The 16,531-nt window shown below is 35.2% G+C and overlaps 1 protein-coding gene across 15 annotated transcripts in view; it reads left to right on the top strand.

Annotated features, from left to right (window-relative positions):
- UTRN (utrophin) overlaps positions 1 to 16,531 on the top strand; it is a 589,012-nt gene that overhangs the window by 549,596 nt on the left and 22,885 nt on the right. For 14 of the 15 annotated variants that reach the window (XM_074397323.1, XM_074397322.1, XM_074397326.1 and 11 more), the window contains 4 exons: positions 6,191 to 6,327; positions 12,825 to 12,863; positions 13,089 to 13,154; positions 14,259 to 14,324. In XM_074397323.1, the coding sequence (XP_074253424.1) occupies positions 6,191 to 6,327; positions 12,825 to 12,863; positions 13,089 to 13,154; positions 14,259 to 14,324 (308 nt within the window). The remainder of the gene's footprint in view (positions 1 to 6,190; positions 6,328 to 12,824; positions 12,864 to 13,088; positions 13,155 to 14,258; positions 14,325 to 16,531) is intronic. The other variant, XM_074397325.1, reaches the window with a different exon arrangement.

The following is a 16,531-nucleotide window of genomic DNA, read 5'->3' as shown; positions in this document are numbered from 1 at the left end:
TCATCAATGTAACTTCAAGAGAAATTTTACCTTCAAATGCATATTTTCCAGCTCCGTGCAATGAAAATGCCTATTAACACTGGAAGGACCTAAAAGGGGTGCTTGGAGCATCTTGTAATAGTAACTAATAAGGAAGCTGTTGAAGACTGTGAGAGCCACATTAAAAGTTGCCAGATGACCTTGACCTTCAATAATGAGAGTTGCAATACATTGAAGCTTATCAAATACATTAAAATCTTTGAATTTCTCATGATATTGAAAAAAAAAAGCATTGATCGTCTTTGAAAGATGACAGGAAACCATTTCATAATATTGAAAATTGATTAATACAGTCAACATTTATGCTGACATTTCTAAATGAACTGTACCACAGAGTACCTAGGTGTTAGCTGTAGTGATGTTTCTTTATAAAGCATGTATTGGACAGAGTTCTCTAGAGGGTCAGAACTAATAGGACAGATGTATATATGAAGGGGAGTTTAAGGAGTATTGACTCACATAATCACAAGGTGAAGTCCCACAGTAGGCTGTCTGCAAGCTGAGGAACAAGGAAGCAGTCCGAGTTCCCAAACCTCAAAAACAGGGAAGCCAACTGTGCAGCCTTCAGTCTGTGGCCAGAGGCCCAAGAGCTCCTGGCAAACCACTGATCTAAGAGTCCAAAAGTTGTAGAACCTGGAGTCTTTGAGGGCAGGAAGCATCCAGCACCAGCACGGGAAAAAGATGAAGGCCAGAGGACTCAGCAAGTCTGCTCTTCCATCTTCTACTGTTGCTTTATTCTAGCCATACAGGCAGCCGATTAGATGGTGCCCACTGAATAGATGGTACCCAGCCAGTTTGGGTGTGTATCTGCCTCTCCCAGTCCACTGACTCAAACATTAATCTCCTTTGACAGCAACCTCACAGACACACCCAGGCACAGTACTTCGCATCCCTCAATCCAATCAAGTTGACAGTCAATATTAACCCTCACAAAGTATTTCAACTAATAAATGAAAAATGAATGATAGAATGACACGATTTTGTAATCCCCAATGAATGGATACCGGCACGTAGCATGAACAGCTGCTAAGATAACATAAGAGAGATGACAGCTATTATGTGCCTCCTATAACACTGCCAAGTACCACCAATTGTCTTGACAAAAGTCCGATGCATTATCTGGATCTAGTTGCAGATTTGCAAGAGGTTATCAGGAGGACAGACGAAAGTGCTGAACTGTACCAAAAATATACATTCTGTAAAATCCAGACTCTGGAAGCCTCCCCATGTCAAATTGTCTGGGTTTTCCAACAGACAAACTCTAGCGAAATGGCAGGTGTGAAGGAGACACCTGTAGGTGAAAAGTGATTTAAAATACATTGGATTTTTAAAAAATGAACAAAACTAAGGATAGACATTGGAGTGATTAACTATTTTTAAAACATAAGTTATGTACACTTCTAAAGATGAAGTTAATGGTAATAATAGAGATGGGAAGAGAGTCGTGCCTGGAAGGGGCATCTGGAATGCACGGCAAAGTTCTGTTTTCCAACAAGGGTGGTATACTGATAATATTTTATTAAGAAATACATCTTGGGTGTATATATTTTGTTTTACCTTAAAATAAAATTAATTATAAAAATAAATCAATCTAGTCACCCACATTTTATGAATGGTTGTCTCTGGATGGTCAAAGAGCTGGCAATTTATTTTATTTTTATTCCTTCATGTGTATTTTATTTTTGTTTCTAGTTGTACTTACATTAAACGTGTCTTATATATGCCATTTAAATCTTCTTTAAGTAGCTGTGACTGCAGCACATGCCATCATGCCTACTTTTTTTTTTTTTTTTTAAATAGAGACAGGGTTTCATCACGTTGCCCAGGCTGGACTTGAACTTCTGAGTTCAAGCGATCCACCCTCCTTGGCCTCCCAAAGTGCTGAGATTACAGGTGTGAGCCACTGTACCCAGCCTATTTATAAAATGACATTTTCAAATATTTTTTCAAAAAACTAACCACATGGCATCTAAGCAGTACTTTATTTAAAATGAAGGAAAAATTTAGGTTGTAATAATAAATATTTTAGCCAATGGCTACGGATTCTTTCTTTTTCAAAATTTTAAACAGTTTCATTTTTCTAGAAGCAGTGACATAGTCTTGTGAAAAGACTCAGGTTTGCAAAAACATTTTTTCCCTTACAGAACTTGGTTGGAGTCCATGAATGGCTTAGTGTGAGTTTACTTAGTCTTCGAAAACCTGATATAATCTCCTCAGTGGCCATGATGGTTAAATGAGGTTGAAGGAAAACAATTTATAAGGTGCAAGGTCCTATGCTAACATGTTACCCCTTGTGTTTGATCTAATGAGATCTGCAAAATCAGTTCTCGTATCCTTGCAAAAATAAAGAAACCTAATCTTCCAAGAAATGCTTTTAAAATGTTGGATAATTTCTATAGTAATGAGTGTTCCTTTCAATTTTATCTTTCTATCATAATATCAATAGTTATTTGCTTAAAAAAGAAAAGAAGGCCAGGCGCGGTGGCTCACGCCTGTAATCCCAGCACTTTGGGAGGCCGAGGCGGGTGGATCACGTGGTCAAGAGATGGAGACCATCCTGGTCAACATGGTGAAACCCCGTCTCTAAGAATACAAAAATTAGCTGGGCATGGTGGCGCATGCCTGTAGTCCCAGCTACTAGGGAGGCAGAGGCAGGAGAATTGCTTGAACCCAGGAGGCAGAGGTTGCGGTGAGCCGAGATTGCGCCATTGCACTCCAGCCTGGGTAACAAGAGCGAAACTCCGTCTCAAAAAAAAAAAAAAAAAAAAAAAAAAAGAAAAATGTATTTTACCTAGTGTAAAGATAGTTGAGTTTGGTTATATTTATTATGGTAGATGGGTGGTTCTCTTTTTCTTTCTTTTTTTTTTTTTCTTAACAAAAGCATTGCTTTAGCACTTTAAAATAGAGAAATATTAGGAACTATCATTATATAATAAAATTGGATTAACTATATATACATATTTTAACATTTTTGGTGCAAAACTGGGTTTACTTCATTTTATTGGCTCTATCCCAGCTGAAGAATTACATTCTGATAATCTGAATATAATCCCCAATTCCTGTGGGATAAATTACTTTTCACTTTTTCTTTTAATATTGCATAATGTTTATGACACTAGTGAGTTAATGCTCTTAGATTACAACATTTTGTGCTAGCTTTTTCCCAAGGAAATAAGCAATTTCTGTGTGGGTGTGTACCAATTTTTAAAAACATGTAAATATGAGTATTATTAGAAACTCTATTTAATTTCAGTAACTGCTATAACTTTTTAAGAAGGCAGGTAGGTGCTTGTTGGTTATTTTGTGCATGGGATAGAGAGGGATATTTTTTGTTTGTTTTTTTATTGGTTGGTTTTGCTTTGGTCTTTCATGCTTGAAAACATTTAGCTAAAGAAAGTATGATGTGGAATTGAACTTGTACTTTTGAATAATTTGTCACTTTTTCCCAAGCAAAAGTTCATGTTGGAACCCAAATATAAATAAACTAGAAGAAGAATATGATACTTAGTAAAAGAAGCAAGTCATAAAAGACCATTTATTATATGAATTTATTTATATGAATTGTCCAGAACAAGCAGATTCATAGAGAAAGTAGATTAATGCTTGCCATAGGTTGTGGGAGGAGGAGGGTCATGGGTACAGAGTTGCTTTTTGGGTTGATGAAAATGATTGTAATTAGATAGTGGTGATGGTTGTTTAACTCTATGAATAGACCAAAAACCACTGAAGTGTACTGTACCATACTCTTTCTGAGGCAGACTGGAAAGGGGGGCTGATGCCTTGCCCTCCTGGCCTTTTCTCTCACCCATTCAGTCCACTCAGGGCTGGCTGTGAAGACTGGATATGGCTTGAAAACCACTGGCCTAAGAGATCAAAACTTTTACATTGCTAGGTGTGGAGTTTACTCCCAGGTAAAAGCTAGAGCCATTCCTCATTAAGTATTTCTCATTAAGTATTAAGTATATTAACAGTGCACTAATAGCAGAAAAGAAATAAATTGGGTTATAAATGCTTATCCTTACACACAGGTCTTCTTTATTCATTTTATTATGGAAACTTCTTTTTTTCCTTCCTTATCAACACATTCAAGGTAAACATATCTCTAAAATTAATTATCTGCAGTTGTGATATGCACTGCAAAAGATGTGAACATCCTTTACAGCGGATGATATATCCTTTTGGCTTTATTTTCAGACCCAGATACTCCTTCTCTAAAAGTTTTCTTATTTGCTCCCAACTACATTCTGCTTTTTCCTTTTCTGCCTGGTGAGAGCTGAATAACCTCAAACCATCACTCTTATAACAACCCTTTTTCCTCCACAGGGTTTCCTTGAATTCTTTTTCTTTTCATGACTACCTTTTTCTTCTGCACTTTTGCTTTGAATTTGGGAAGGCCTATATCCATATAACTGCAGATTATTATGTAGTTAATATTCAGTTATTCAGGAAAAGATTGGTCATTGTGAATCTGATGGCAAGGCCTGGTGATACCATGGGGCTGGCACCTTTTTCCAGGTTTTTGTTTGTTTGTTTTGTCAGTGTAGAATCTGATGAATTTTAAATGATAAGTAGCTGCGGCTTAATCACACCTAACCTCTGCTTTGCAAGCCGAGAGAATCAAAAGTTTCCTTAATTATTTACTAGAAGCAGATATATTTTGATAGAATGGGAACGGATAGAAAGTGGCAAAACTATATAATGGTTGACTCAAGACGTAGTTGTTTTCAGAAATAGTTTGTTGAGTGTCTTTTTTTTTAAGTTTTTGGCTGGGTGCAGTGGCTCATACCTGTAATCCCAGCACTTTGGGAATCTGAGGCAGGCGGATCAGTTGAGGTCAGGAGTTTGAGACCAGTCTGGCCAACATGGTGAAACCCTGTCTCTACTAAAAATAGAAAAATTAGTGGGGCCTAGTGGTGTGTGCTTGTAGTCCCAGCTACTTGAGAGGCTGAGGCACAAGAATTGCTTGAATCTGGGAGGCAGAGGTTGCAGTGAGCTGAGATCGCGCCACTACGTTCCAGCCTGGGCGACAGAGCAAGACTGTCTCCAAAAAAAAAAAAAAGTTTCTGTTCGCAAAACAAGTTTCTGTGAGTCTTGGGCATGCATGTTGTGGAGGAAAAAATGAAGGGTGGGAACAGGGAGCAGGCAGCAGGTAAACAAATATACTTATCACTTAGCTTTTGTGAGTATGAGAAAGTTTCTCTCTCTCTCTCTCTCTCTCTCTCTCTCTCTCTCTCTCTCTTTCTCTCTCTCAGAGGGAGTGATGTATAATGAGTTGTAGGTTGAGCAGCCAACTTGGAGCCAGAGGATCATGGTCTTCATTCAGTTCTATGCAGATAATGTAAATATTTTAAATACATCTTCAGAAAGATCACAGTTGATATCTGTATTGCAAATAGAAACTAGAATTGTGATATCCAGTAGACCACTGGGGCTTGGAGAACAATAGTTTTTGGAATAGGATGATGGTGTGGGGTTGGGGTGGTGTTAGCCCATATCACTCTAAATGATTATTAATCATTAGAAATACCTAAGGAAACAGGGACACTTTATACCACTATTAAAAATGTAGTTCAGGTGAAATAACTGTATGTCTACCTAGTTGAGAAAGCACAAGGAAATCAACAGCATTCCTTCTCAAATAAAGCACCAACATGGCCCTGCTCTTTCTTTCTTATTTATTGTCTTTAATTTTTCCCCATTAGAATATATACTGGGTTGTGTGGAGCCAGCATTGGGTCTGTGGCTAGTTTCCATTAACTCAGCTTAGTTAAAACCATATAATAGCGACAATACTCTGTCATCAGTAAATTAATAGCAAATTGCAAATTTTAAAGTGATAAGTATCAACCAATAATGTTTCCAAAGCTAATTTTGCTTTTTGGTCCAAGTGTTAAAATACTGGGGAAATGAACTAGTTATGGTTTGTTTCCAACAGAGAATGAAAAATTATAAACTTATTACTGGATGTAGTTAGTTATGAGTTCTTATTGCCAAGTGTTTTTATGAGACCGTGCTTTACTTCAAAAATGCTTAAAACGACCAAAACTGTTGACATTTAATTGCACCAATTTACATCTGCTCTGATTTTGCTATAGATAGTTCTTGCCTTCAGTTTTACTAAGCGAAATGTAATTTTTTTTCAACCTTATAGACAACGTCTGGGGAAGATGTACGAGACTTCACAAAGGTGCTTAAGAACAAGTTCAGATCAAAGAAGTACTTTGCCAAACACCCTCGACTTGGTTACCTACCTGTCCAGACAGTTCTTGAAGGTGACAACTTAGAGACGTGAGTTTGATTTTACTATTAAGTTTAGTGTGGACATTTATGTCTGATGGTGTCTTTTTTATGTTAGTAACAAAAGAGAAATTGTTTAATACCAATTGCATTTCAGAAGAGGTACATTAAACATGGAGTCTTTAGAACATGAAGTTTTACTATTCACTTTTGACATTGTCACAGCCAGAATTTCAATTTTAACCTTGCACCTGTCTTTAAACTTAAATATGTATTAATGTGTCAACCTGAATAAGTGATCATCCCTTTTGTGATCATCTCTTTTCTTTTTAAAAATACATAAATTGTGGCATTATATAGTCTTTCATTCTTTTATTTATTTTCCTTTATTTTCCCTTATGGGGGCGTTTTACTGTTTCTCATAGTATGTTTTACACTTATTTTGCATCTCTTTAATATAAATTTATTAATAATACTTTATTGATTCAGATATTTATGCTAAAATTCTATCAAAATATCACATTATATTTCTAATCTATTTTTATTAAAAATGAAAATAGCAAACTGTGATAGCTTTATATATTACATTATATACATTATGTATACATTAAATATGTAATTATATATTCCATTATATATTTAATATATACATAATGTATATAATGTAATACATAAAGCTCTATATTCTTCAAAGTGTATCATTTGAGTTGGCTAGCATAGATGAAAGTTTCAGGATGGTGAAATTATGGGATTATAAAGCAAAGGGAATAAGAATTTATGGCCTGAAATGAAAAGAAAAAAATGTTTTTCAATGACCTAGAAAAAAATGTGAAGAAATCATTTTAAGGTACTAAACAATTATGTGTTAAGATCAAAATAGATAGATTTTAAATCTTTGAATTGCTTTTTAATATGTCAGCATAAATATTCCTGCTAAGGCCATTTTCTTGTGTTGAATCTTGGGGAAAATGAGCTTTTATTACCAATCATCAGCAGAGTGCCTATATGTATATTATAATGAAGTTCTAGTCAGAGAAAGACGCCGTCTCAGATGGCTAGAGAAGAGAAACTCAAAAGTGTGAAATTTTCTACTTTCTAAACAAGAGAGAAAATTGTTGTAAGAAGTATAGAAAATGTCAAGTGCATTTTTTTGAAATTAAACTTTAACCTTCAAATTCATAGTTCATTTTATTTTGTACATGAGAGAAAATCAGGAAATGGTAATATTTCAGTGCATTGTGATAGTCAATGTCTCAAACATGTCAAAATAGGAGAATACACTGTTCAGTCTGCAGACCAAAACAGATTTTATAAAAATCCCTGTAGACCTCAAACTTTGCTAAATGTACGTTCCAGTTTATCTCTTTCATTTGTGGAACTGCAAAGAAAGAGAAGAAAGACCACAGCTAAAGCATAGGATATATCTTTATCCCTCTATAGGTAATGTCATGTGTGTGTATACAGAAAGAAATGCAATGCAAAGGCATGTGTAGATAGGTCCATGTATAACACATACACACAGAATGTAAGAAAAAATTTTGACTTTTTGATTACTCTGCTTTATATTAAACTGTGTACAATTAAGATCTATGTCTGTCTTTCGTTTTTTCTTTCTTCTTGAGACGGAATCTTGCTCTGTTGCCCAGGCTGTAGTGTGCTGGCATGATCTCGGCTCATGGCATCCTCCACCGCCCGGGTTTAAGTGATTCCGCTGCTCCAGCCCCCTGAGTAGCTGGGACTACAGGTGTGTGCCACCACGCCTGGCTACTTTTTTTTGTATTTTAGTAGAGGCGGGGTTTCACCATGTTGGCCAGGATGGTCTCAATCTCCTGACCTCATGATCTGCCCGCCTCAGCCTCCCAAAGTGCTGGGATTACAGGCATGAGCCACCGCCTCTGGCCAGCTCTAGTCCTTCTAATCATTCTTTTGCATAGTACAGTTTAGAAAAGATTTTATTAAAGTAATTTCAATTTACAAAGAGCTATTTGAGTACATTCAAGAAAGGTAGACTTTTGATCCTCTTTTTGATTTGTGGAATGCTTTCGTCCTTTCCTTCAAAAAGCTGTGTGATAATACATTCTTATTTGTCTTAGTGTAATATATGGTTTAGCTGTGCTGACACCTTATGATAAAGACAAAACTGTACTTTTGTTTATGTCCCATCCAATTAACCTTTGGAATGGATAATTCTGAGGCACAGAATTATTACTTGGAGCCTTAATTAATGGGATAATTTGGTAGGTTTGAACTAAACGATGCACCTTTTAATGTTTTGCTAAATCATTAGCAGTTTGCATCCCAAATATCTACATCCTTTCCAGGAATCATGCAGATAGATACATATTTATACTCATTTAAAATATTTTTAATTTGCCTTTCAATGTCAAAATAATCATTGGCATCAAACACCCTATTCTATTAGGTGAGAATTAACAGAAAAGCATGCCAAATAATTTTGTGCTAAGATTTGGGGGTATAATTCTGAAAATGCCTCACTTCAATTCATTCAATTGAAAATGAATTTGTGAGCATTTTTAGTGAGAGGAAAACAAGAGAAAGATAGGAAGGACTATAAGCTTGCATCAAATGAGATGCATCAAAAAAGATCCTTATTGCAAAGATTTATGAACCACTGGTTATAGTGGGCAGGTTTTCTTTTTTTAATCCTTGACCAAGCTCTTGGGATTTGATATAGTTCACTTTTAGGCTGAGCCCTTTCTAGTACAGGGCCGCTTAATCTTCTGGTGTAACAATTTATGTGAGTGAGTAATAAAAAAGTTTGATTTTGTTTATTCTCCTATTTGTGGGAGGAGAACATTGGAGAAAAACCAGCGAGGTGGCAAATGTGTTGAAGTTATTTATGAAGCTAATTAGAATTTTCTTTTGCTTCTTTCTTTTTCATCCTTGCAAAATGTAATGTTTTATCTTCTGCCCAGTAATTACACATGCATGCATGGAGGAGGGGTTTTATGGGGAAAATGAATTATTACTAGAAGGGAGTAAACAAATCCATGCTAAGGTTTATTCAATTAGTTTTGTAACTATGTAAAGTTTTTCAGAAAATAAATTAATAAATGAGTAGGGTTTGATTAAAGAATACCCCATTGAAAATAAACTGGAAGAACAAGCTAAAATAGTAGCAAAAGTAATTCAAGAGTTGTGAGAATTATTATTGGCTAAAGAGATAGGTTGGTTTCCTGAAAGATTAAAAAAAGTAAAATAGACAGTTCCCCTTGGTATTTGTTAAAGGGGAGTAAATGAGTTTAAAGATTTTGTTTTAAGCCTTTGCTATAGCAAGAACCAAATACATTGTAAGTTTATCTATGGTTGCAGTTAACACTGGACTGGGAGGGCGTAGCAGCTAAGTTGACACCTGAAAGATTAATAGGACTAGTTGTGTGTTTGGTGTGAGAGGTGAGGAGGGAGAGTTCCTGGTCAAAGGAAGCATTTTCAAAAGACTGGAGGCAAGATAGTTTCAGAAACTGGGGTGGAAATCTAGCAACAGTGGCAGGAAATGGTAGTGGAGAGAGAAGCTGGAACCATATAACGAAGGGCCTTCTAAGCCATGCCAAGGTGTTTGGAGTTTATTCTGAAAGCAATGGGGGAGACTTTGGGGGTCTTTAAGTAAAATAGCATCAGGAATCCCACTTACCCTTCTCTATGGCAAATGGTTTGAAGAAGGCAGAACATGAAGAACAAGGAAGAGTCTATTGACAATTTAAGGTACTAAAAGGGTCACTAAGTTCTTCATAGTCTGGAATATATATATATATAATCTGGGATCACCTGTTCAAAATCACCTGTTCAGCCACCCTTTTAATGATAGGTTCTAATTATAAATATATAAAAAACCCAGATACACACACACACACACACATATATATATATAGCAGATGTATATATATGCACATACATATATCCCAAATATATATATATTTAATTCATATATAATATATAAATATATATCATATTTTATTTGTATATATATTATATATATTTTTAAATATACCTAATATATATTTAAATATTATCTAAAATGTAATATATAAATATTATAAATAATCTTATATTATTTATATATATTATAAATATACATTTATTTAATTTTCCTTTTGAGATGGAGTCTAGTTCTGTTTCCCAGGCTGGAGTGCAGTGTCATGACCACAGCTCACTATGTCGTTGCAGCCTTGAGCTCTCAGGCTCAAGTGTTCCTCCTTGGAAATTCCTAGGCAGTATGCAAAGTTGCGGGGGTCCTCGCAGGGTTAAGAATGACACTGAATGAACAGGCTCCAGACACAAGCCTGTGAGTCAAGCAGAACAAGTTTTTTATATCAGTTTGTAGATTAAACTTCTGGATAAAATTTTCAGCCTCCCTTGTAGTTGGGACTGCAGGCACATGACACCATGCACAGCTAATGTGTTTATTTTTTGTGGAGATGGCATCTCATTATGTTACCAGTGTTGGTCTCAGACACCCAGGCTCAAGCTATCCTCCCACTTCAGCCTCCTAAAGTACTGGGATTATAGGTATAAGCCACTGAGCCTGGCCTGAGTTACATTTTATATACTACTAAGTGATACACTTACCTCAGCTTCCCAAAGTGCCAGGATTATGGGCACAAGCCACAGAGCCTGGCCTGGGTTACACTTAAATATAAGTGTATTTAGTAGAGTCCAATTTCTTGAATATTAGTGTGTGATTGACAGAATCACCTGTTCAGCACCATGCTGGAGAGTGGCGATAGGCTGCATTATGAAGCCTGGGCTAACACACACGTTGGTCTTATTTCCAAGCCCTTTTAATGATAGGTTCTAACTATGCAGTTTCTTATTTTCTCCTTTCAGAATTAAATGAAAAAGCTTATCATTTAATCTTTTTTTCTACAAATCAGAATACTGTGAAGTCAATGAAGCCCAAGGTTTGGATTTTTTATCTTTATTTCTTTCCTTAGAAATTTTTCAATTATCTAACAAAATTTGAGAAACCCTTCAGTTCAGCGCTCTACTCTTGCTGTTCTTGTCTTAGGTCACAGCTCACTTTTGTGCTAACTGGATTAAGTTTGCAAGAACCAGTCAAGCAATTTGACAGAGCTTTTCCAAGGTTGATTAACATAAAAAATACACACTTTTTTTCTACTGAAGTTCGTGGCAAATGTTTTGCTATGCTTGAATTTTAGAAATAATCTCTTAAGCAGTTACTGTTTTAGAAAGTATATAGCATATATCATTTCACCTGACATTTAACCTATTTCAGGGTTAATGAAGAGCATTGATATGGAAAGAGTATTGACTAATACTTTATTGTTTTATTGTTACTGTATCCATTTTGCCCATATGTAAATCAAGTTTCCTGACAGTATAGATATTCTGACAGAGTGGATAAATGCCTGGTTCTAAAAATAGATCTAAAGAGTCTTAGTTTTTTATCCCAGTAAGATAACATTCAAAAGTCTTTGCTATACAGACATCAACCTGCACTTCACTATAGGAGCTGAAGAGAAAAGTAGGCATTTTACATACCTATTTTCTTTTCCTAAGTAGGTATGTTTAACAGAAATAGGAGAATCAAGGTGGTTTGGGATACTTTTGTTTCAATCACTATTAGCTTTTGCAGACTTTATTTAATTAAATAGAGAGCTAATTTTCTTTGCACTTTAAATTTTCTTCATTTACTCTCCTTTCTCCTCAGAAAGTTAGGGTTGGAACCAGCTTTTAATTAGGATCAGCTGTTTTCAAAAGTATTTCATGGAGACTTGGGAATTCCTGGGCAGTGTGCGACGTCTCCAGCATTAAGAGTGATACTGAATGATCTGGCTCCAGACACAAGCCCCTGAGTCAAGCAGAACATGTTTTCTTGTATCAATTCATAGTTTAAACGTCTAAAAAACATTTTTCTTGAAGAAAATGTCTCATGATCTCAGGAAGTTGCTTTCAGTTTTATTTCTGATGTGACATTTTTGGTGGAGTCTGGGGGCAGTATCTAGGTTGCATGTTTGTTCAATGGATCTATGAAGCTAAGGTACTTTGGGTACATTTGGGTACATTTCAATTTTTACATTTACAATTAGATGAAGAACAAAAAAATCTAATTTTATTGCACCTCTGCCATCAACATATAATGTAGTGTTTCATTTTTAACTTCGCCTTTATGACCAAGTTTCTTCTCTAGGAAAAACAAAAAAAATGATTGCATCCCCCCTTGGTATGTTATAGAATGTTGTCTTCACAATTATTCTATAATTTTGAGCTACTTTTGAGCATTCTGTTTTTTTCCCCAGTAAGACTGTTTAAAGATGTGTTTGCTGTCGTGGAACAAATATCCTGTAATATCTGTGAAAAGGCCCCTGCAGACTCTTGAATACACAGCATGTTCTCTAGAATACACTGCGGCTTCTGTTACTTTTGATTTCCCCATGGTGGTTCTCAGGGCAACCACATACATAAGCAGAAGATAATGGAGACTCTCCCCACCACCCCCACTGCTTTTGTCTTAAATTGCTCTAAAGTGTTTGTTCTGTGACTTTTGTTTCCCTCTCCCCTCTTTGCAGTCCTATCACACTCATCAGTATGTGGCCAGAGCACTATGAGTGAGTATTCATAGCCCCACGTGCAGGAGAGGTGTTCTGATCAGTGGTATTAGCATGGGGATCTTACTAAACTCTTGGTCTAAAATAATACTTCTGTGTTCTGGGTAACAATCTTCATGGTTTGTTTGCATGGCAAATTTATTACTTAAGTAACCTAACATTGCTAATCGTAGCAACTATCAATATTTGGGTATAAAATTGTTGCTTTGTTTTTTTCCTTTAAAGTCCCTCACAATCTCCTCAACTGTTCCATGATGACACCCATTCAAGAATAGAACAGTATGCCACACGGTAAGAAACTTCAATCAGAGCCCTCCACTGCAGTGACACCCAGAATATATCTATTTCTAATTAATCTCATACCATGACTACACCTTGATTTAAGGAATGCAGTTTTGCAGGAGTCATGATTCCATTCTGTTTGGAATTTGGGCTCTCATATTTTCATGCTGCAATTTGCATTTGACTGAACACCTGCTATGTATTCTATGAAAAGTAAACCTAAGCAGGATGTGATTATCTAGCTAATGATAATCCAAACACAGTGCAAGTAGGATTTAGATACTGTAACCAAGTTTCAGTGAATGAAAGTGGGATTGCAGGTATTCTCAGGAGATGGTGCACATATGAATTATAATAGGTAATTAAATTTATGCTAATGCTTTAGGATAGGGATTTATTTTAGAGTCTCTAAATAATGTAAAATATAGGCCGATCTTGATGGTGTGCACATATTTTCAGAAAAGTAGTATGTACTAGGTGTCTGTGGTTCTAGTAACTAGCTATGCCTAGAAAGGTTAATTCAAGCATCATAAAAATTGTAACATTTGAACTGGGTCGAGGCCAACTAGAATTTCTAGGGGAAAGTCTTGGGCTGATGGAAGAATATACTCAAAACCATTGTGCTGGGAAGGAGCGTGGTTTGTTTACTGAACTGCAGATAGGGGAAAGGGAAATAGGTGAGAGAGTGAAGAGACAGGTGAGGTCTGTTAATGAAAAACCCTGCCACTAAGGAGTTGGCTCATGTCCTTAGTTAAAGGGAAGGCATGGAAAGTTTTTATTATGAGTGGAGCATCATTATATTTGTGTATGTCACTCTCACTTCAATGTAGACCATTGAAGAGGGTTAAGGAGAGCCTAGATCTGGGAGCACAATTAGAACATTAGGTCAGTTAGGAGATTTTACAACATGATGTAAGATAAAGGCATCAAGGCAGTAGGGATGGAAAGGTAACTCAACATGAGATGTTTTAGTGTTACAATTTTGTTAGGAGATTTGGATTTTTTTTATGTTTTGTCAGAATTTTGACAATTTAAAAATGATTAAGGATGTACATCCAATTGACCGTGTCCTATATGGTTACCTTGTCTAATCTCCTTATTTTTATTTTGCAGACTGGCCCAGATGGAAAGGACTAACGGGTCTTTTCTCACGGATAGCAGCTCTACCACAGGCAGTGTGTAAGTAGATCATGAAATTAGTGGCTGCCTGGGAAGGCTAGTTCTTGTACCATGGTTGTCAGAAACAGTTTTCACTGACTGTGTCTCTGAATCTTGATCCCAATCAAAATTATTAAGTGTGTTTCCAAAAATGTCTACATAGGTTTTATGCTTTCAAGCCATGATAGTATAAACTCAATATGTTTACTTTGTTCATATAAGTTAATGAAAAAGTCTTGCATTTTCAACTTATCTACCCCAGGAAATCAGATTGTTTTATTTAAGATACCAGATATATATATATATATATATATATATATATATATATATATATATTCATTCAGGTATATGAATATGTATGTGTGTGTGTATATATATATATATATATATATATATATATTCATACCAGGTGTGTATATATATATATATATATATATATATATATGTATTTTTTCATTCCATTTGTCCCATATTTCTTATTAATTTAACAAAGGTAATTTGACAGAATATGTGCTCCTTCTGTCTTCTCCCTTCCATTAGCTAACATTTTTTCCATAATATCTGCATTTAGCAACTCTGACCCACACATGCTTGGACATACGCTCCTACCCTTCATTGAAAACTGTTACTTCCCTGCCAATATTTTATTTTATTGGAAACTAAGAAAAGCACCACTGACTTTAGAACATTAAAAAATGTATTATATACTGAAAAGCTTTCTAGCCAATTATTTTATTTCTGATTTCCCCATTCGTGTATATTGAACTTCGTTGTGAAACTTTCTCAGCAAATATTTTATCTCTGATTATCCCACTATTGTGTGTCATCTTACTTTTGGAACTTTTCCTTCTTTTTTGTGCCCTGCAGTTCACATCTTTAAAATCTGAAAGAATTAATATTGTCTAGTTTATGTGACTTACAAAGTTTTATTGTGGTTTTGATCTGGTGGGAAGCTATAAAGTAGACAGAAAAGTTGTCAAACGTAGTACTTGGGTGATTTCACAAAAAAAAAAACAAAAAAAAACAAAAAAAACAAAACAAAAAAAAAACTATGGATGTGCCAGGTTAAAATGCTTTAAGTACTCTAATATAGAAGGTTCTCTTGCTGTATTTTCTAAAAATTGTTTTATTTATTGTTATGGATATAAATAAAAGTTATCAGGAGGTTTTCAACTTCAAATTTTAAAGGTTGCATCTTAATACTGGACTGTAACGCAGTGGAGATTTATAAGTTATCATTCATGTACTGTGAGTGTGGAACAATTCCCAAATCAAAATAATAGTGCATTCATAATGTTTGCTTTATATTTAACCTATTAGTGTACATTTTATGTAAAGTAGTTCAGTAGCTTGACTCTCTCCTAAGTCAACAAATTTCCTCAAGGCTGACCATAGTCAAAGCATTAAAAGAAATAAAAGATAATAATCCAGAACAAAATCTTACTTCTTTAAAATGTTTTGTCATGCCCTGTGAACACAGTAAAAGTTAATGCTCAAATTTAGTATATTGTATCTTCAAATCAAAATAAAAACTATTTTCAAATTTAGCACGTTTCAGAAAAAAGATTTTAAACATTTTTTGAAAAGAAAAGAAAAAAAATCAGAAGATTAACAGCCAGCATCTTAATATACTGTCATTAGATATATTAACGCATTCACTCATCTGACAGATAGTTGTTATTAGTATATACTTACTGTGTAATGGTGTGCTGGAGCCAATTGTGAGAGCTGTTGTTACATTTTCAGAATGTTTGCAAGCTGTTTCTTAAACAGAGCCCTTATTCAAAATAATTTGTATTCATATATACACAGTTACAATTAAATAAATTAGATTAAAACAAAAATAAAATTAATTCTCAAAACTCATCACACCCTAATGCTTTTACTTCATTTCACTAATATCTATGCCCTTGGGATTATTATTATAAGCTTGTACCCCCTGCAACCCACAGGCCACATGTGGCCCAGGACAGCTTTGGATGCAGCCCAATACAAATTCATAAACTTTTTGAAAACATTGTAAGATTATTTTGCAATTTTTTAAAGCTCATTCGTCGTTATTATTGTTAGTATATTTAATGTGTGGCCCAAGACAATTCGTCTTCTTCCAGTGTGGTCAGTGGGAGCCAAAAGATTGAACACCCTGATTTATTATGTCTCAGGTGTTGTGCAAACGTGTATCTTTTTCCAGTTCCACACTCAGTGAGGTTATGAACTTGAAATTGGCC

The sequence above is a fragment of the Saimiri boliviensis genome, chromosome 4 (assembly GCF_048565385.1).
Source record: "Saimiri boliviensis isolate mSaiBol1 chromosome 4, mSaiBol1.pri, whole genome shotgun sequence".
NCBI lineage: Eukaryota > Metazoa > Chordata > Mammalia > Primates > Cebidae > Saimiri > Saimiri boliviensis.
The sequence above is the reverse complement of the archived record's forward strand: the minus strand, read 5'-3'. Positions and strand labels throughout refer to the sequence as shown.